The sequence below is a fragment of the Symphodus melops genome (assembly GCF_947650265.1).
Source record: "Symphodus melops genome assembly, chromosome: 15".
NCBI lineage: Eukaryota > Metazoa > Chordata > Actinopteri > Labriformes > Labridae > Symphodus > Symphodus melops.
Genome location: NC_136705.1, coordinates 1,432,909 through 1,454,579, shown reverse-complemented (window position 1 = coordinate 1,454,579; position 21,671 = coordinate 1,432,909). Strand labels below are relative to the sequence as shown.

Sequence of the window (21,671 nt, the reverse complement as noted above, 5' to 3'; positions counted from 1 at the left end):
AGCAGGTAACAAGTGTCAGGAAAATAATAACAGGTAACAGAGAGCAGCTGACAGGACACAGGTGACCTTGAACAGGTAACAGAGAGCAGCTGACAGGACACAGGTGACCTCGAACAGGTAACAGAAAACAGCTGACAGGACACAGGTGACCTTGAACAGGTAACAGAGAGCAGCTGACAGGACACAGGTGACCTTGAACAGGTAACAGAGAGCAGCTGACAGGACACAGGTGACCTTGAACAGGTAACAGAGAACAGCTGACAGGACACAGGTGACCTCGAACAGGTAACAGAGAGCAGCTGACAGGACACAGGTGACTTTGAACAGGTAACAGAGAGCAGGTTGTTCCTCCAGAACGAACGTGCTCGTGAACACTCCCTTCAGCTGCAGAATCGTTTTTTATTTTTATATTTTTTTCAGTTTCATAGTTGATAAAAAATGCAGGAAGTCTCGTTTCTATAGCAACAGTCAGGTACTGATGTGCAGTGACAATCAAAAATATCCAAGAAGAACTCACACCTGATGGCGTGATTAAATACTCGTGATTTCTGTTACTTATGACTTTTAGTGATTAACCACGACTCCTCATTGTGCTGCATGATGAAGATGATGTGTGTTTTATCACAGGTGACGGTGTTTGGTGGCGGTCGCACGGAGTCGTCAGTGCAGAAGAGTGGTGTGTGTGTGTGTGTGTGTGTGTGTTTGTGTGTGTGTGTGTGTGTGTCTAATAAAGTTTTGTCTCTTTTTGTTCAGGAGGGAAGCTCTGCAGTGACCATGAACCAGCAGGAGTTCAGACTCTCAGCAGGAGACAGTTTACTCATCCATGAACACCAACAGTGAGTCACGTAGCCACGCCATGCAGGGCGCTGTGTCTGTCTAATATCATTTTCATATTGATCCTTAATTGAACAGGAAGCCGATGAGTACAGGCGAGAACTGGAGTGAGCAGTGTGCATTAACAATAACAATAGCTAACAATAGTCCAGTGACAGTCAGCTCCCAGAGCCGCCCTCCACGAGCTCAAGGCAGAGTCCTGGTCAGAAGCCTGTCTATGCTGGGTTAGGCTGTATGCCCCACTGCCCTCTACTCCCAGTTCTCCCAGTGATGACAGATAAATCTGGGATAGCCCCATGTTTGGCTAAATGTCAGCTAATGTTGTCATCAAGACCAAAACATACCTGAAACCAGAGAGCTCAGAGACCGGGACAAACCCGAGACATTTAGGGAAGAAGACCAAGTATCAGTGAAAAGTCGTCATCTTGGGTATAGGGGGCGCGTGACTCACCGAGACCGTTACACCGGGAAGGTTACAGCCGTAACGGGGTGAAAAAAAAAAATCAAACCACAAATGACTTGCAGTTCTATGTTGTTTTAGAAAGGGACTTTTTGCTTCTGTCACAGTAATGGTGTGGAAAAATAGCAGATCAGTGGTGGTCTGAAATCATTTTGATTCAAAGACCGAGACCTTCTGAAAGTGGTTTCGAGATTTTGAGTAATACAACACTAAAGTCAGCTGAGGCAAATCAAATCAAAGCAATTCCATTTATAGAGCTAATTTAAAAAAACGACCAGAGACAAAATTAGCACATTACGCTAAGAGTAAAATCAGATTTAAAAAAATACTCCCTTCAGGACCAGAGGAAGTGAAGGAGTGGAATGGTAGGCAGCCGTAAGGACACTGAAATGCACAGGGGAACATTTAATACTTTAGAGCTTCAGGGCAGCTGCAGAAAATGCACGACTTTTCCCTTTAGCCTCGAGCGAGGATGTATCAGCCGGTCTCTGGATGAAGAAATAAAAATGCTGATTTGGCAGGAATGAGCTGCAGTCTGACCTCACCTGCAGATATCTAACTGTTGTTGTGTTTGTGCAGGTACGAGTGGACGAGGGAGGAGGGGACTGTGGCTCTGTTTGTGGTCCAGGACCCAGAGAGGAAGAGACCCTGAATGCCACACACACCATGTGTGATATACATAGTGTTAAGACTGGAGAGCACATGAACTGTATACAAGTACCAATTCAAGCTGTTTCTTTTTTTTTAAACGCATACATGTGAATAAATCATCAGGCAACTGAATTGGTTTAGAGACCGATGCAAAGCTGGCTAAACACTGAAGCTTCAGTGTCCACCACATGGTGACCTGTGTGAGCGTCCACTCTGATTACTTGGACTTGTGACTTCCAAACCAATGACTTTGTCTCACCTCTGAGTATCAAGAAACATAGCATGTCAGTTATTATGTTCACTCATGTTAAAATAATATAATAAAAAGATAAATCGTGCCAGATAAGTGACTTGACACCATTTTGGCAAACCTTAGACTGCTTATGTGTCCGCTTGATGGATAAAGACTTTGACCAACCAATGACACATAAATCACTTTTTTTTTTTTTTACCTAAAAAACTGCAAAGATCCTTTAGATTCCACATGTCGGTTAGAAGAGTTCACAGAAAAGCTCCATACTTTACAGAACCGAGCATAGCGCATCACAGATTTAAAAAAAAATACAACAGAACAACAAACAAAAACAAAACAAGGGATCGATGGACACACAGACATAGGGCCTTCCTGGATCTCATAAGTTTCAAAGAATCAACATGGAGGTGCAGCTCCTTCATAAAAAATGGGGCAGTTTTTGAGAATTTCAATTTGTGTAGAAAGTATTTGGCCAGTAGAAGCAAGTTATTTCTGTTCAATTCTAATTTCTTGTCCTCCATTATGAAGCCGAGTTTCACACTGTTGTATGTCAGGGGAGGCACATTCAGGTTATTATGGGATATCCAACTTGTGAAGTTCTTCCAAAATAAATCTGAGACCTTGCAAGAAAACATAAGTGCTCAAGTGTTTCTACTTCTGTCTTACAAAATGCACATTCATTACTGTCCAGACATGATGAACACATGGGGTCATCTGCATCTTCTTCTTTGAGGTTTATTGGCAACAACAAATTGGTGCATTTCCGCCACCTCCTGGTGTGGAGTGTGGGTTGGAATATCTGATGTGTACGACTTTTCTTTTATTGCTGTGTGGTGTTTCAAACACAACTCTCTATTCTTGTTCTTTATTTCTAATAATGTGAGATCTACTGCGGCATCAGACAGTAGCCAAGGTTTTAGAAGAGGACAGCACATCAAACATAACGTTAAGGTTACCTACTCTACACTTTTTAAAACTTGTTTATTGTTAATTTTTTTTAACTGCTGAAATGTTTCATAAAGCACTCTGTAAGCGGGTCAGCAAATATACAAAACACAATCAAAGACATTGCAAACAAGAATGTTTATTTTATGTTAGAACAGTGTTTTTTATGAACAAAGCAAAACAACTTCAACACTGAAATGCCAATTGTCTCCTCAGCTCTCCATTTTGTGTAAATCATTTAGCACAAACTCAACAGCTAAATGGTTTCTCTCCTGAGTGAACTACAGAGTGTCGCCTCAGATTTCCATTTAGTGTAAATCTTTTACCACAAACTGAACAGCTAAATGGTTTCTCTCCTGAATGAACTGCAGAGTGTTGCCTCAGATTACTATTTAGTGCAAATCTTTTACCACAAACTGAACAGCTAAATGGTTTCTCTCCTGAATGAACTGCAGAGTGTTGCCTCAGATTTCTATTTTGTGTAAATCTTTTACCACAAACTGAACAGCTAAATGGTTTCTCTCCTGAATGAACTGCAGAGTGTCGCCTCAGAATTCCATTTTGTGTAAATCTTTTACCACAAACTGAACAGCTAAATGGTTTCTCTCCAGAGTGAACTGCAGAGTGTCGCCTCAGATCTCCATTTAGTGTAAATCTTTTACCACAAACTGAACAGCTAAATGGTTTCTCTCCTGAATGAACTGCAGAGTGTCGCCTCAGATTTCTATTTAGTGTAAATCTTTTACCACAAACTGAACAGCTAAATGGTTTCTCTCCTGAGTGAACTGCAGAGTGTCGCCTCAGATCTCCATTTTGTGTAAATCTTTTACCACAAACTGAACAGCTAAATGGTTTCTCTCCTGAATGAACTGCAGAGTGTCGCCTCAGATTTCTATTTAGTGTAAATCTTTTACCACAAACTGAACAGCTAAATGGTTTCTCTCCTGAGTGAACTGCAGAGTGTTTCCTCAGATATCCATTCAGTGTAAACCTTTTACCACAAACTGAACAGCTAAATGGTTTCTCTCCTGAGTGAACTGCAGAATGTTGCCTCAGATCTCTATTTAGTTTAAATCTTTTACCACAAACTGAACACTTGAAGGGTTTCTCCCCTTTGTGGGTCTTCATGTGTACCACAAGAGCTGCTCGGTAAGAACAACTTGTTTTACAAAGTGAACAGCTGAATTTTTTGCAACTCAAAAGTTTCACTCCTGTTTGGATTCCTTTTTGTTTTTTCACTTTCTTTCCTCCGGAGCTTGTAGCACATTCAGAGGAGCTGACTGATGTTTTAGCTGTATTACATACCACATTACTCACAGGTACATCTTTGTTTTGCACAGGGTTTAAATCTTCCTGAGGATTCCTGGAGCCCTCCAAAGCCCAACTTGTGTCATCTGTCTTTGATTCAGAGAGTGAAGTGTTGTCAGGAGTATCTGCTATGTCTTTGTTTGGCAGAAGTTTTAAACCTTCCTGAGGTTCATCTCTCTCCTCCCAATCACCACTGTCATCAGTATCAGATCCAGAAAAGTCTGAAGTCTTGTGAGGAGTATCTGGCTGTAAATGACTGTCTGGATTAAAGTCTCTGCCTGGTTCTGCTCCTCCACAGTCCTCTCCGTCAGCTTCTGTTTTTATATGCTGTGTGTCTCTGCTCTCTTCACTTTGGTTTTCATGAAGCTGTGAGGACTGAGGTTTCTCTTCGTCTTCTTCTTCCGTCTTCACTGGGACAAGTTGGAATGTTAACATGCTGATATCAAACTCCTCTGGCCCTTGAAGCTGGTCTCCTTCCTGTCTGCCCCACAGTTCCTTCTCTTCATCTTTAACTTGTGGTGAGTTTGGTGGCTCGCTCTGGTCCAGTCTAGGGCTCAGATCCTGCTGCTCAGGGGAAACCTCGTCTTGACTCACCACCAGCTGCTGCACATCTGTGAAAACAGTGAAATACATAAAGGTATAAAAACCTGAATTTACTAATCAGATGAAACCACTGATAGCACTACTTTATAGAGGGCGTGCACGAGATGTCTCAGTGGGCGGAGTCACGAGGGACAGAAAGCTCATAGTGGTGTCAGGAAGCAGTACATGGCTTTATGTCTTTTCTGTAATGAGGGGACCTCGGGGCTCAACGATCCATCACTCCACATCGATTCTTTGATTGGTTGAACAAAGATTCAATCGAATCGGTGTAAACATCAATATATGACATCATCTTTAAAGACTTGCCTTTAATTTGAAATTCCCCCCACATGAATGTTTCATATGCTGCGTTCTAGTTGAACTGGGAGTTCCCAGTCAGAAGTGTGAACTGGAACGCCCCCTGAAGTTGTATTTACTAGTCGGAAAGTCGGAGCAACTTGGAGTAACCCGAGTTGGAATCCGACATGGCTGCTACGTGCATCAACAGTAAGTTAAAGATGTAACTGTCAGCTCATCAGGCTCATCATTTCATTGGGGCACAAGTACCTTGAGTTTAGTCCAAATACTGAAAACATGAATTCACCCTGAAGGTTCTCAGGGTGAATTGATATGCCGGCTGTGTTTCCATTTAGCTTGTTTTCATATCCATACATTACCAATATCTCGGATCACATACTGAGAGAGAGAGAGAGAAAATAATACATTTTATTTCACAGCACCTTTCCAAGCACTCAAGGACGCTTTACATTAGATTAAAAACACAATAAAAATAAATACAAATAATAAAAACAACAGACAAGTAACAAAAGGAGGTGAAATGACAGTTAATAAGCAGATTGGAACAGATGAGTTTTGAGTCTTGATTTGAACTGTGGTAGAGAATCGATGTTACGGATGTCTGATGGGGAGCAGAGAAAGCAGAAAGCTCTGCTCCCCATGGTGCTGAGGCGGGCGGAGGGCATAGAGAGGTGGAGGGAGGAGGAAGACCTGAGGGAGCGAGAGGGGGTGGTAATGTGGAGAAGATCAGACAGAAGGTTGTGGATGGCCTTAAATGCAAACAGAAGTATTTTGAAAGTGATATGAAATTTAACTGGGAGCCAATGGAGCTGCAGGAGGACGGGGGTGATGTGGTGGAAGGAAGGGGTTCTGGTGATGATGCGGGCTGCTGAGTTTTGGACCAGTTGGAGTTTATGGAGGGATTTGTGGGGGACACCAAAGAGGAGTGAGTTACAGTGTGGACCAGGATGGCTGTGGTGTGAGGGGTGAGAGAGAGAGAGAGAGAGAGAGAGAGAGACAGAGAGAGAGAGAGAGAGAGAGACCTCGTTTCCACCAAGCGGTTTGTCTTTTTTTGATTGATCCGAAACACAAATATTTGTCCCTCGTTTGGTTTGTACACAGTACAAGCAGGCTCTGTTCTGCCAAGAGACTTAATTTTTCATTCTAAACCTACACACACAAACACACACACACACACACACACACACACACACACACACACACACACACACTATCCTCCGGAGCATATCATAGCATATAGTTAACATATAACATATCATAGCATCAGCATATGTAAAGTTTGTAATCACATTCAATCTATTAAAAAACTATTTGTAGAAGGTGCAAGTGCCGATCATTCACCTTTACATTGTATGTGAGCTGCTCGTAAAAACGGCAAATCTGTACAACGTATTACGGTGCCTTGCTGTGCGTGAGAGAGAGAGAGAGAGAGAGAGAGAGAGAGAGAGAGAGAGAGAGAGAGAGAGAGAGAGAGAGAGAGAGAGAGAGAGAGAGAGAGAGAGAGAGAACTTTGTCTTTATTGTTTATTCCTGATGCAGCCAATAAGGAAACGCTTTTGCATCTGATGCCGAAATATTCAACGTGCGTGTTCGATGGTTTCTGAGGTTGTGGGAATAATTCACCAAAACACACTTTGAATAATCAAGCCACTTACACTATGCACCTGAACTCTTCGTTAAGTTTGCGGACGACACGACTGTGGTGGGTCTCATCAATAACAACGATGAGTCAATCTACAGGAGTGAGGTGAGCAGACTGGCCTCGTGGTGCAAGGACAATAATCTCCATCTGAACGTGGAGAAGACGAAGGAGATTGTTGTGGACTTCAGGAGAACGCACACCCAGCATGCTCCTCTGACCATCGACGGTGCTGCAGTGGAGAGGGTGAGCAGCACCAAGTTCCTGGGTGTGCACATCTCCGAAGACCTGTCCTGGAGCCTGAACTCTGCATCACTGGCTAAAAAAGCTCACCAGCGCCTTTACTTCCTCCGCAAACTGAGGAGAGCAAGAGCCCCATCCTCCATCCTGCACACGTTCTACAGAGGCACCATTGAGAGCATCCTGTCCAGCTGCATCACCGTGTGGTACGGCGCCTGCACCGTGTCCTGCCGTAAGTCTCTGCAGCGCATCGTGAGAGTAGATCATTGGAGTCTCTCTTCCCCCCCTTCTGGACATTTACAACACACGTCTCACCCGCAAAGCCACCAGGATTGCAGGTGACCCCACCCACCCGTCCTACAGCCTCTTCAGCCTGCTGCCGTCTGGGAAGAGACTGCGGAGTCTCCGTGCTCGAACCAGCAGGCTCAAGAACAGTTTATTCCACCAGGCTGTCAGGAGTCTCAACTCCCTCCCTGCCCTCCCCCCCTTTCGTCCACTCATCCCCTTTCCTGCCCCCATCCCCCCTCCGCCTCCTCCCACCCTCTGCCCTCAGTTCTCTACCCTCCTTCATCCCTCTGCCCCCTCTGCCCTCCATCCCCATCACTACCCTCCCTCACCCCTCTGCCCCCTCTGCCCCCCATCCCCCCCCCCCCCCCCCCCTTCATCCTGCCACAGTCTGCCCCTACAGGACCTGGCATCACCCCCCTCCTCCACCCCCCGCATGCTCCACTAATTCACGCACCCTAAAAACTCTGCACAGCCGTTATTGAACTGTATTGACTATGCTATTGCACTATTGCACACTACCTCACTTTAACTTTGTATTTTTAATCTGCACTCTGTTTATATTGTTAATACTGTAATCTATCTACCTCATAGTAATTTTGCTACTTGCACTACTTGCACTATTGCACACTACCTAACTTTAACCTCGTATTTTAATCTGCACTCTGTCTATATTGTTAATACTGTAATTTATCTACCTCATAGTAATTTATCCACATTCTACCTCAAAGCGAAACACTCACAAGTGCCTTGTCTGTCGATTGTCTGTTGTTCGTTATTTGTTGTCCAAATGTCTTTAGTTAAGTTATTTGTTGTACAGTATTGCTAGTTTTTCTTTAGTGCTCTTTTATGCACTGCAGGTGGGGGGGGGGGGGGGGGAAATGCAATTTCATCTGTGCTGTATGTTTAACATGTGGCATATTTGACAAATAAAGAACCTTGACCTTGACCTTGACCTAAATGTGCACCGCAGTGAAGAGTGTGTGCTGCAGGGAGGCATCCTGTCTATTCTCACTCACTACCACGTGTCATCACACCTCTTTAATCATGTTTTAGCCTGTTTTTTGTGCTTTAATTCTTTTGTTCTAAATGTTTGTTTATAAAGTGTTTTATGCTCTCTGTGCAAGACAAGTTCCCCCAGGGGCAATAAAGGCTTCATTCATTCATTCATACACGGACGCATAAAGCCGATCAAAGCAGAGTAACAGAACACGACTCCCTTATGTGACGTCATATGACGCGTTGTTGAAAAAAAGCGAGTTCTAAACAGCTCCACTAAAAACAGCCACTTTCTCCTCTAAATTAGATTAGAGCTCTTATGTGTTGAAGAACATACAGAACATTTATGTACTTATTCTACAGCCCTTATCAGGCAACATGAAGTGTTAATTTAAACTTTTTTTAAACCTGCAATAGGCTCTTTAATTTTTCATTTTAAACCTCTACACACACTAAACACTATCCTGCTGAAACAGACGATGCGTAACGGCAGGCACGTGACCGTCAACGTTCATGACGCAGCCGTTTGTTGGCGTGTAAACAAGGTTCAACAGAGAGTATATGTGAGCCATAAACCATCATTAGTGGAAGAAATGTTCACATTTGACTGGAAAGGAAATAAAGAAGCATTAAAAAGACCTACCTAATCTGTGTAAGCGGACTTTAGGGTTGAAAGCAGCATCCAGCAGGCGGCGTCGTTGATTCGTTTCCCGTTTTTTCGTTTCCTCCTCATATTCTGCTTTTTTTCTTTCAAACTCCTCCAGAATCTCTTCAGCAGCTGCAGACAGTCTCTGCTCGGTGAAAGCTCTCAGCAACTGACCAACTGAACTGAACATTTTGGAGAAATCGCAGCAACTTCTCCCGACAAAACTCCCGTTTACATTTCAAACTGACGTTACTGAGCCGTTACCATGGTTACCTCGCGAGCGCGGGAAGCTAACTTCATGACGCTAGCCTGATTGTGATTGGTCCGCAGTGTAGGGGAGAGCGGGGTCATGTGATAGACTTTTTACATTTGCTCCCGTCGAGCTGAGCTAAAATGATAGATCAGTAAAATGAAAACATTTCCCATTAATTCAGGATGTTTCCTTTCTATGGAAATATGATTGTTCTTAAAAAAAAAAAGTGGTCACGTGACAAGAGAAATGAATGGGGTAAAGTGAACCACTTTAAAATGACCACGAGGACATATGTGTAAGCTATTTTATTATGTTATGCGAGTTGGCTTTTATTTTGTAAATGTTCAAGGGACGGAAGTGAGTGCTTTTGGGGACCCGTGCGGGGTGCTCCCGCCGTGTTCGGCTGTGTGCAGCAATAAAGGAGGAGACGAATGTTCAACTTAATAAAGACTCCGTATTTCTTTATTTTATGTTTTCCCAAAGTTCATCCATCCTAAACCGCTCGGTTACATATGTAACAATAAAAACTAGACTGACAACCACACAACCACTCTTTTACACTGATGGAGATAAAGGAGCACGTGACAACGTGCCACTCTCCTGACGCACTGTGAGGAGGCGGGTTGAGGACATCGCTGCAAACTTGGAGCTTCAGCTGATGGACTATGACTATAATAACTTTCAGAAGATGCTTGTCCTCTTTGTGCACAAACATTCACAGTGATGAATTTCAACAAATCCAAACACAGATCCTCTATCAGTGAAGAGCACCTCTCAGCTGTCATTCACAGAGCCAGATTTAAATGTCCTTGTTGAAGCCCAAGATAGAATCAGTTCCATTGGCCAGGTATGTTTAACAAAAAGGGAATTTATTTTTGGTAGCCTGTGCTCTCTGTGTACAATTTAACATTAAATAACAATGAACTAAAAATAAACAGGTAATAAATGACTAATGTGTACAAGACTAAAGACAAAGAGACTGGATGAAGATATACTGGATTATTCTCACTGAAGTGAATGAATGAGATGAAAAACAATCAAAGTTATTGTTTGGACTTGTTATAAAGTTTTGCTTTGCTTGTGAAGATAACAAAGTTAAAAATAAATGTCATGACATTTCACTTTTTTGTGTTTATTACATCTATAGTAGCATTTTCTTATTTGACCTGCACACCACAATTTAACAAAGTCTATTTCTACAAATATTTACAGACTGTTTTTATTCTTCCGATTGCCAGCACCAGCTATTCAAAATATATCATTTTGTATTTTACATTAAGAGAACGTTGAGCAGAGTTTAAGTTATCGTCGGTGCGGCCCTCTGACAAAATGTGAGTTTCTCATGTGGCCCCTTGTAAAAAAAGATTGGCCACCCCTGTTGTACATAGTCTTGGCGTCAAATAAGCATTTATTAAACAATGAAAGCGTTCCAAAGTCGGCTCCTGTAAATGAAATACAACATAATGACTCAAAATGTCTGAATGAACCTTCACAGTGTGGGTATCAGAACAACTGGTGTCTAGGGATCAGCATGAAGGGCGATCAACACCATCTAATAGCCTGCACAGCCTCCGGGTCAGAACATGGACGCATAGTCAGAACCAGCTTGTACAGTATTTGGCCCAGAACATAGGACCATCAGAACCTGTTAGGTTAGCCTGGGACTCAACAGACACAGGACCCACCTGGATAACATAAGCCTCATACTCTGCAGACAGACTATGTCTCACTTTACCCCATAGCTGCTTTTTTAGAAAGAACAACCTCTCTAGCAATTCAGGCTAATCTTTGACTGGCATCAAGCACATGGCTGTACATGTTGGAAGTTCATCAACTTGTATGATATACGTTTTTCTACCTGAAGCTATTTGCTATGGCGCAACACTTATTAATGTTCTCAGCAAGAAAATGTACTTTTACATGTGAAAAACACATTTTTGTGAAAAACCCAAAACACACTTCTCAGTGCACCAGCCCCAACTTTCTCTAACTGGCAAGTGTGGAATGGGAAGGACTTGAAAATATAATGGTCACACGACCACAACTGTCTTCTGTTGCCTAGATACAGGGGGCGTCTCACATTGTCCGCTGTCCCACATGACCCCGCTCTCCCCTATGCAGACGGAGTCTATTGAACTTATATGGACATTTTATGAGAAGTGTTTCTGCCACTTGAATGAACACGACTGCAAATAAATGTTTAAGTTAAAGCACGTTGGCGTTTTAGATTGTTTTTGTAAACGATGAACAAAACAAGATATTATCCACACATGGGGTCGCCTGCTTCTTCTTCTTCAAGGTTTATTGGCTGTTTGCAACACCAATTTGTTGTATTTCAATCAGGATAATAAACAATTATTTATTACAATGAAATGTGCAACAATTGTAGAATGAAATGTGCAAAGTCTTTTGGGGGCTAGACTCCGTCATGACGACTTCATGAGCTCCGAGGGGTAGTGAGGCCGACGCGGGATAGGATGCCCCCCTGTGGAGTCTAGACACTGGTGGTGGTGAAAAGGATGGAGGCTGAGAAGAGGAGTGGGTTTCAGCCGGGACCTGGACTCTGCTGAGCTGGAAGGAGGTGACTGGGGTGGAGGAGGGTTGCGGCGTTTGCCTGCAGCTACAGGATGACTGGAAGAGAGAGAGTTTTTAAACTATTGACAGCAAGCCATTGATTGGTAGAGAAAGTTCGTGGCAGAGTCTGGTTGGTTAATTCCAGGATGATACACGCCCATGATCACCTGCTTGCCAGAGAGAGATACAGGTGGTAGTAGGGGGTGTGGTTTAAGAATGAATGAAGAGGTGAATGAATGAAAGAATAACACCAGTCTTCCTGTCTGAACTTACGCTGAGCTCCATTTCAATCAGGAGAGACTTAATTAAGAATGAACAATTATTTATTACAATGAAATGTGCAACAATTGTAGAATGAAATGTGCAAAGTCTTTTGGGGGCTAGACTCCCTCATGACGACTTCATGAGCTCCGAGGGGTAGTGAGGCCGACGCGGGATAGGATGCCCCCCAAAATAAAGTGAGAAAGACAAAGGTAGAATCATTATAGGTTTTACCTTATGGCTGCCTGGAGTCTGTGGGAAACATTTATGAGTTAGATGAACATTGATTAATTATTAAATGCGATCAGAGAGTATTCACCCAGTGTAGTTATTGTATGGTGACTTACCTGATCATGCGCCAGTCTAGGTTCTCACCTGACGTGGCTTTGCATGACCCTTTTAAGCTGCCCTATAGTCGTGTGGCACGCATGTTGGGCTCGCCGGCCGCAGACAAGTAGCCCGGCACGACTACTGTACCTGACCTATAGCCATCTGGCCCGGCGTGTAATGGATCTGACAGACCCGACACGTGGCCAGCATGACTGCTAATCTGCCCTGTAATCGTGTGACCTGCATGTAGGGTTCAGCGACCGCTGACATGTTGTCCGGCACGAAAACGAGGACTGACCAGCCGCCAACCGACCTGCGCATCTAGGTCCGTTTGACTGACACGTGGCCTAGAAGACTGCTAGCCGCCCTTAGTCATGTGGCCCGGCACGTAGGGTTCAGCGACCGCTGACGTGTGGCCCGGCATGACTCTTAAGCCTACCCTGTAGCCATCTGGCCCGGCGTATCCGGGGTCTGCCGAGACCCGATACGTGGCCAGCATGACTACTAAGCTGCCCTGTGGTCATGTGGCCCGGCATGTTTGGTTCGGGACCGCAGACATGTGGCCTGGCATGACTCTCTAATGGTCTGACATAGTAGCCATCTGGCCCGGCGTGTATTGGATCTGTTAGACCCGACACGTGGCCAGCATGACTGTGAGAAGAATGAAGACTGTAAACGTGACGCCCGTGATTTAGAAGGAAGTTAGACTTAACCTTATAAAACATCATGAAATACACCACCACCAGTTATATGTTTTCTTACCATTTGATAGTGCTTTAGTCATCTTTGGCTTACCGAACCGCCAGATATCTGGACGAATATAGGACTGGAAGTCAGGGGAAGATCATCATCCGAGTTGTCGAGGAGAAAAGAACACCTGGATTGACTGCTGATGTGGAGCCGACTATTCTAATGGAATTAGCTGAATAGCCATGAACTTAACTTAGTGCAATGTGATTCAATCAGCCAGCGCAAGCAAGCTAACCAGAGCTTCATGAGCGAGGCAGCATACTCAGAAATTCTTTTAGGTGCTACCATGGCAACATGCGTGGAAAAATAGCTGTAGATGTTAAAGTCATGAAGAAGTGATTATGAAACATTTGTAATCGTTAATGATGTAGAATAAAGAAATACAAGATGCATAAAAATAGGAGTCGAATCTTGATGCTCAGCAACCTGTGATGACAAGGTTGAGATGCTGCAAAAAGCAAACCATGTTAGCATCCTTGGTACACATGTAACTGCTGACGAAGTTTGCAGGTCCAGGAAGGTCTGAACGAATTGAAGACCAAGATATGGAATTTCAGTTTTATGATGGATGATTAGGATTGTATTGGACATGACTTATAGCAATGAATGACCGTCCTGCTGCCATGATGACTGAGTTCTCGTTGCTGTTGCGATTGAACGATTAGGATGCATTGTACAACTGAATAGTTGTAACCTGATTTATGACAAAACAGACGAGTTCATCAACAAGCGTTTACTTGGATTAATAACAGTTTACAAATCTGCAGTCCATGCTGAAGCTGAGACAGATTTGACTGAGACAGAATTTTCGTAATGTGCAGACCCACCGAGTCATTCGATTTGTGTTCTGATTAACCTAAATGTAAATGGCCTGTAGACAATCATGCCGATGCAGAGTGTAGTTCCCCCCAAAACCTAGAGGGATGCACTGAAATAAGATGAAGGTTTAGCATTGACTTTATGAGTAGACACAGCCCGCTGGAATTGATGTTAGAGAGACGCGATTGTAATGCGACCCGCTGAATGAGGTCAAATTACCATGACTAGTATGAAGGGGCTAAAGTACCTTTTGCTTAAATAGTAAGTTAGTGATTTCTGATTTACTTCGGGATTACATATTCTTGCATGAGTTCATCGGTCTGCGGAAGTTGCTTCCGACCACGTGCCAAATAGTGTGCCTTAACTGGACGACCACCTACTGTTTGTACTTGCAACGCTTATAATTGTGATGCAGGTCGATTGAGCTGCTGGTTGGTATGTGTGGAGAAGCCAGAGCTGGGAGCCATGAGCAGAATCCTATATGGCTGGTTAGCCACACCTCATTGACTGACAATATAGTGAGAACTCCATGTGTGCTTTAATCTATGATTATCATCACCTAAATTAGGTTCAACACGCATGCTAAATCACTTATACTTTAGCAGTAGTAAACTACTCTGTGCGGACTCATTGCTGAATTAGAGAGAGCTCTCTCTGGTTTATCTGCCAGCCGGACAACTGCCGGAGTGAAATGACATTCAATTATAACACAACTATTTTTGAATTACCGCGATATCTGGCCATTACCTGGTTTAAAGACTGAATTAGAACATTTTTAGAGTGCATATAGCAGAGATCGAGTATATCCTGTGTACTTGTCTCTCTTAGTCTTGCTGTCCTCCAAGAGAGCAACGCCTGAGTCCCGCTAACTCTGACGATGACTGAGCTGTAATTACAGGATCTACATTTGGTTTACGAGGGGTGCCCAGCCGCTAGTCCCTTTGTGCATGAAGTTGTTAAACTGCAGATTTATAGACAGAAAAACACTACGCTCGCCATTAAATTTGAATGTCTTGAAACATTTAAGATTATGGTAATGTACAGAATTATGCAAAGTGGGGCTATAAGCCTACTCGGGTGCAACTGCTAGCCTGTTAATGTGACGATGCAGTTTGAGTTGTTTTGGATTCATGCTAATGCCCGATGGCGACATCTAGTGGATTAGAGTGACCATCCTTCTTCTGAACGAAGCACTTGAAAGTCTGTAGAGACTTCTTTGTCTGCATTTACATTTTATCTGCATTTACGTTTTGAAGTATTTCAGCATATCTCATTCAAGTCCATTCTAATTGATAGTGTTTGCATGAACTAGTCAAGCTGCGTCAAGTTTGACCCTCCTTTAGCAACATGTATTCGAATACATGTTCCGTAACTTGAAATCAGATTTAATTTGGGTGACAAACGAGGTAAATGATCATGCCAAGTATGGCTTGTTAGATCAAACATATTACTCATAATTGATTAAATATGAATTAATTCCAGACGTCATAATGCAAATCCTCACAAGTATTTATGCCGCCCTAGTATGACTAAATCTGATGAACGTTGAAAAGACACAGCAATATGTTGAATATACCCAGGCATAAGTAAAATAAAAATAAAATGGACTACTAGCCTGTTCATGCTGGAAACATATTCTTGAATGACTGGCATCCGTGCTATAAATAAATTAATAACACCCTGAGTAAACGAAAAGTCTAACATCTGCGGACAAATCTCGTTGTGCAGTGATTAAAGGGGACTTCTAAAGAGCTTTTCTGACAGATCTGAGTTTAAATGGTTAAAGGAAGAGAGCATGAAAATTGGTTCACGAGAATTACGCTTATTGTGTAACATATATGATTATTCCTACTGCTAAGATGCCATTAGTTCACTACTCCGACCGTTTATTTAAATAATTGAAAATCGTTTAAAACGAGAGAGGAATGCATTTGTAATTGATGCCACGAGCCCCGACGCACGTGAAGCTGAGCAATTAACTGATGAGCAGATTGATCAGCCGATCTAGCAGAATTTCATACATGACTTATTGGGCCGAGTGGCTGACTGACGTGATACTGTTTGAGACATTACATGAAAAGAAAGTAGTCTTTCTCAGCTGATGAGAAAAACGGAGGAATATGCGCTGTGGCTGCAGCTCGTTGTAACCGGGCATTCCTGAGTATGCAGGCTGATCACCTGCGCTGTCACACACGTGAATTGGGTAAGGGCCCGGGTCGTGATGAACCCATTAACGCATATAAATAGTTTTGATTAGTAAACCACGGTTTAAGGATTAGCCCGAAACAGTAATTATGTGTTTTCTCGAGCTATTGTGACATAAACAAGCTTAGTCGTGCCAGCCATGATGCCCGCTTCTTTACGAAATAAAAGTTAACAAGGATGTGCCTGAGACCGCTGTAAAACATGATGACGTTTTTCTCTGCCTGTGACACCGAGCAGCGGAGGCCAGCAGCTGCGTGGATTAATGCAGCATGAACATTATTCTTGAAGCAGGCTGTATTTTGAGTGAGAATGCCGTCACTGTGAAATGAAATTTAAGCGACTGTGAGAGACATGATGCAGCTTTGAGGTAGTTACCGAACTTCACAGATTTTGGATGATGAGGTTGCTTCCTGCTCCTGCGTGTCCGTTCATTGCCCGTGAGGCTGAGGTCATTCGAGTGGAGATGACTTTCTCCTTTTTGAGTTGCATCTGATTTAGGCAGCGTCTCTCGCTACCCGCAAATTCAGCATGAAGAGCGTATTGCGGCGTTTGCCTGCAGCTACAGGATGACTGGAAGAGAGAGAGTTTTTAAACTATTGACAGCAAGCCATTGATTGGTAGAGAAAGTTCGTGGCAGAGTCTGGTTGGTTAATTCCAGGATGATACACGCCCATGATCACCTGCTTGCCAGAGAGAGATACAGGTGGTAGTAGGGGGTGTGGTTTAAGAATGAATGAAGAGGTGAATGAATGAAAGAATAACACCAGTCTTCCTGTCTGAACTTACGCTGAGCTCCATTTCTACTTGTGGACTTCTTGTGCCTTTGAATTGTATTTTCATTCATGTTTAATGTCACAAAGTTGCTCTGTTTGTGATGGTCAGAGCTGCAGTTTAAATATAACTTCTTCAAAATGTTCTACTGTCCACTTGAAAGAGTCAGAGCAACACATTCAGTTCAGAGAAGAACCAGGACTTATTATAGTCAGTTCTAAGGTGAACTAAGGATGGGACAAATATAGGCTGCAGTTTTCACTCACAGATTTTCCTTTGTCATTTGTCCTTCCTGCATTTGTTCCTGCAGCTGTGTCTCTTGGGAGCCTGTTTGTCTTCACGTATTTATATTTGTTGGAGCCAAACTATGTGTTGCATATTTTCTTTGTTTATATATGCAGTCCCTTTACTGGGCACTAGGGGGAGCCTGGGGAGGTGTTTTTTAATGAGGGCTCCAGGTGAGGTGGACAGGTGTGTGAATGAGAGCAAAAAGTTTTTCCAGCGTGTCAGCCTGAGAAGAGAAGGAGAAAGTGGATTTGTGGGTTTATTTAATTCCAATTGACGAAGTGGTTCGTCTTTATTGTTTTGTTTGTTTTGATCATTTTTTACAAGTTGAACAATAAATGGATGAATACATCCAAAAGTATATCAACAGCCTTCTTATGTTTTTTAAGAAAACAGCATCCACATTCAACACCAAAGTGGCCTTTCTTAACATAATAGGATTTGTTAAAATTGGTCACTACAATCACCATTCCATTTCCATTATTACTATTACCCCATAATGTGATATTTGCATTAAAATCTCCACACCATATCACTTTCCCTGCTAAATGTAAAGCAAGTTCATCCATAGACTCAACTGACAACCTGTTACAAGGATTGTAAAAATTCACTATTTTAACGTTTCCTTCTTTTGTCCAAACTTCAGTTATAATGTATTCCAACTCTGCTCCTTTAGAAGTACAGGTCCCTGAAGCTCCAGAAGCACAGGCAAGCTCGCCACTCTCTCGCCATCAACTGTCCTCTGAAGTCTCTTTATTCCACTGACCTCAGCCCCACAAAGGCTGCGTTTGAGTCTGAATGTGCTCATCCTCTTTTCTAAATTTAAGGATTATTTTACATTCATCGCGAGCTATCTTTTGACGAACAACTCTGCTTCCTTCCTCTGAACTGTTCTCCTTTAAGTTCCTGTTATAATTTTGAATCCTGAAGAGAACATCTTCCTCATCATGTCACCTGTTTTGATCCTTACCTCGTCCTCTCTGGCTTGGAACTGAAGTCCAGCTCCCTAACTCCATATCATCCTCCTCATCTTCTGCCTGCGTTGCCATTCTGATCCAGTCACAAACCAGTTTATGCCAACCGCCAGGTCCAAAATCCCAAATCTTCGTCACAAATCCAATTTACTGTATTTGCTTGTTCGAATTAACCGCTGAACTCGCGCAGCTTCCGCCTCGATCAAGCACCTTCTTCCGACCGACCCCATAACTTACTGTCCAGACACGATGAACACATGGGGTCATCTGCATCTTCTTCTTTGAGGTTTATTGGCAACAACAAATTGGTGCATTTCCGCCACCTCCTGGTGTGGAGTGTGGGTCGGAATATCTGATGTGTACCACTTTTCTTTTATTGCTGTGTGGTGTTTCAAACACAACTCTCTATTCTTGTTCTTTACTTCTAATGTGAGATCTACTGCGGCATCAGACAGTAGCCAAGGTTTTAGAAGAGGACAGCACATCAAACATAACGTTAAGGTTACCTACTCTACACTTTTTAAAACTTGTTTATTGTTAAATTTTTTTAACTGCTGAAATGTTTCATAAAGCACTCTGTAAGCGGGTCAGTAAATATACAAAACACAATCAAAGACATTGCAATCAAGGATGTTTATTTTATGTTAGAACAGTGTTTTTTATGAACAAAGCAAAACAACTTCAAAACTGAAATGCCAGTTGTCTCCTCAGCTCTCCATTTTGTGTAAATCATTTAGCACAAACTCAACAGCTAAATGGTTTCTCTCCTGAGTGAACTGCAGAGTGTTTCAGCTCTCCATTTTGTGTAAATCATTTAGCACAAACTCAACAACTAAATGGTTTCTCTCCTGAGTGAACTGCAGAGTGTTGCCTCAGATTTCCATTTAGTTTAAATCTTTTACCACAAACTGAACAGCTAAATGGTTTCTCTCCTGAGTGAACTGCAGAGTGTCGCCTCAGATTTCCATTTAGTGTAAATCTTTTACCACAAACTGAACAGCTAAATGGTTTCTCTCCTGAATGAACTGCAGAGTGTTTCCTCAGATTTCCACTTTGTGTAAATCTTTTACCACAAACTGAACAGCTAAATGGTTTCTCTCCTGAGTGAACTGCAGAGTGTTTCTTCAGATTTCTATTTCGTGTAAATCTTTTACCACAAACTGAACAGCTAAATGGTTTCTCTCCTGAGTGAACTGCAGAGTGTCGCCTCAGATTTCCATTTAGTGTAAATCTTTTACCACAAACTGAACACTTGAAGGGTTTCTCCCCTTTGTGGGTCTTCATGTGTACCACAAGAGCTGCTCGGTAAGAACAACTTGTTTTACAAAGTGAACAGCTGAATTTTTTGCAACTCAAAAGTTTCACTCCTGTTTGGATTCCTTTTTGTTTTTTCACTTTCTTTCCTCCGGAGCTTGTAGCACATTCAGAAGAGCTGACTGATGTTTTAGCTGTATTACATACCACATTACTCACAGGTACATCTTTGTTTTGCACAGGGTTTAAATCTTCCTGAGGATTCCTGGAGCCCTCCAAAGCCCAACTTGTGTCATCTGTCTTTGATTCAGAGAGTGAAGTGTTGTCAGGAGTATCTGCTATGTCTTTGTTTGGCAGAAGTTTTAAACCTTCCTGAGGTTCATCTCTCTCCTCCCAATCACCACTGTCATCAGTATCAGATCCAGAAAAGTCTGAAGTCTTGTGAGGAGTATCTGGCTGTAAATGACTGTCTGGATTAAAGTCTCTGCCTGGTTCTGCTCCTCCACAGTCCTCTCCGTCAGCTTCTGTTTTTATATGCTGTGTGTCTCTGCTCTCTTCACTTTGGTTTTCATGAAGCTGTGAGATCTGAGGTTTCTCTTCGTCTTCTTCTTCCGTCTTGACGGGGACAAGTTGGAATGTTAACCTGCTGATATCAAACTCCTCTGGCCCTTGAAGCTGCTCTCCTTCCTGTCTGCCCCACAGTTCCTTCTCTTCATCTTTAATTTGTGGTGAGTTTGGTGGCTCGCTCTGGTCCAGTCTAGGGCTCAGATCCTGCTGCTCAGGGGAAACCTCGTCTTGACTCACCACCAGCTGCTGCACATCTGTGAAAACAGTGAAATACATAAAGTTATAAAAACCTGAATTTCCTACTCAGATGAAACCACTGATAGCACTACTTTATAGAGGGTGTGCACGAGATGTCTCAGTGGGCGGAGTCACGAGGGACAGAAAGCTCATAGTGGTGTCAGGAAGCAGCACATGGCTTTATGTCTTTTCTGTAATGAGGGGACCTCGGGGCTCAACGATCCATCACTCCACATCGATTCTTTGATTGGTTGAACAAAGATTCAATCGAATCGGTGTAAACTTCAATATATGACATCATCTTTAAAGACTTGCCTTTAATTTGAAATTCCCCCCACATGAATCATATGTTTCATATGCTGCGTTCTAGTTGAACTGGGAGTTCCCAGTCAGAAGTGTGAACTGGAACGTCCCCTGAAGTTGTATTTACTAGTCGGAAAGTCGGAGCAACTTGGAGTAACCCGAGTTGGAATCCGACATGGCTGCTACGTGCATCAACAGTAAGTTAAAGATGTAACTGTCAGCTCATCAGGCTCATCATTTCATTGGGGCACAAGTACCTTGAGTTTAGTCCAAATACTGAAAACATGAATTCACCCTGAAGGTTCTCAGGGTGAATTGATATGCCGGCTGTGTTTCCATTTGGCTTTTTTTCATATCCATACATTACCAATATCTCAGATCACACACTGAGAGAGAGAGAGAGAGAGAGAGAGAGAGAGAGAGAGAGAGAGAGAGAGAGAGAGAGAGAGAGAGAGAGAGAGAGAGAGAGAGAGAGAGAGAGAGAGAGAGAGAGAGAGACAGACAGGGAGGGAGAGAGAGAGAGAGAGAGAGAGAGAGAGAGAGAGAGACAGGGAGGGAGAGAGAGAGAGAGAGAGAGAGAGAGAAGAGAGAGAGAGAGAGAGAGAGAGAGAGAGAGAGAGAGAGAGAGGGAGGGAGAGAGAGAGACAGACAGACAGACAGGGAGGGAGAGAGAGATAGAGAGAGATAGAGAGAGATAGAGAGAGATAGAGATAGAGATAGAGATAGAGAGAGAGAGAGAGAGACAGAGAGAGAGACAGACAGAGAGAGAGAGAGAGAGACAGACAGACAGAGAGAGAGAGAGAGGGAGAGAGAGAGAGAGGGAGAGAGAGAGAGAGTCGCCTCGTTTCCACCAAGTGGTTTGGTTTACACAGCATTGTAACTTTGGCTCTGTTCTGCCGGGTGTGATGATCAAGTGTTATTACAGTTGA

The 21,671-nt window shown here is 43.0% G+C and overlaps 1 protein-coding gene and 1 long non-coding RNA gene across 2 annotated transcripts; one reads left to right on the top strand and one right to left on the bottom strand.

Annotated features, from left to right (window-relative positions):
• The first annotated feature begins 629 nt into the window (after positions 1-629).
• Positions 630-2,320, top strand: LOC306836061. Its single transcript, XR_013780732.1, has 3 exons — positions 630-696; positions 754-836; positions 1,874-2,320. It is a non-coding gene; the product is annotated as an uncharacterized lncRNA (long non-coding RNA).
• An 892-nt stretch (positions 2,321-3,212) lies between these two features.
• LOC306835648 (uncharacterized protein) lies at positions 3,213-9,349 on the bottom strand (the record flags this gene model as incomplete). Its single annotated transcript, XM_079362314.1, has 3 exons — positions 3,213-3,224; positions 3,645-5,062; positions 9,157-9,349. 3 exons carry the CDS (start codon positions 9,347-9,349, stop codon positions 3,213-3,215), a joined length of 1,623 nt encoding a protein of 540 aa, XP_079218440.1.
• Positions 9,350-21,671: the final 12,322 nt, after the last annotated feature.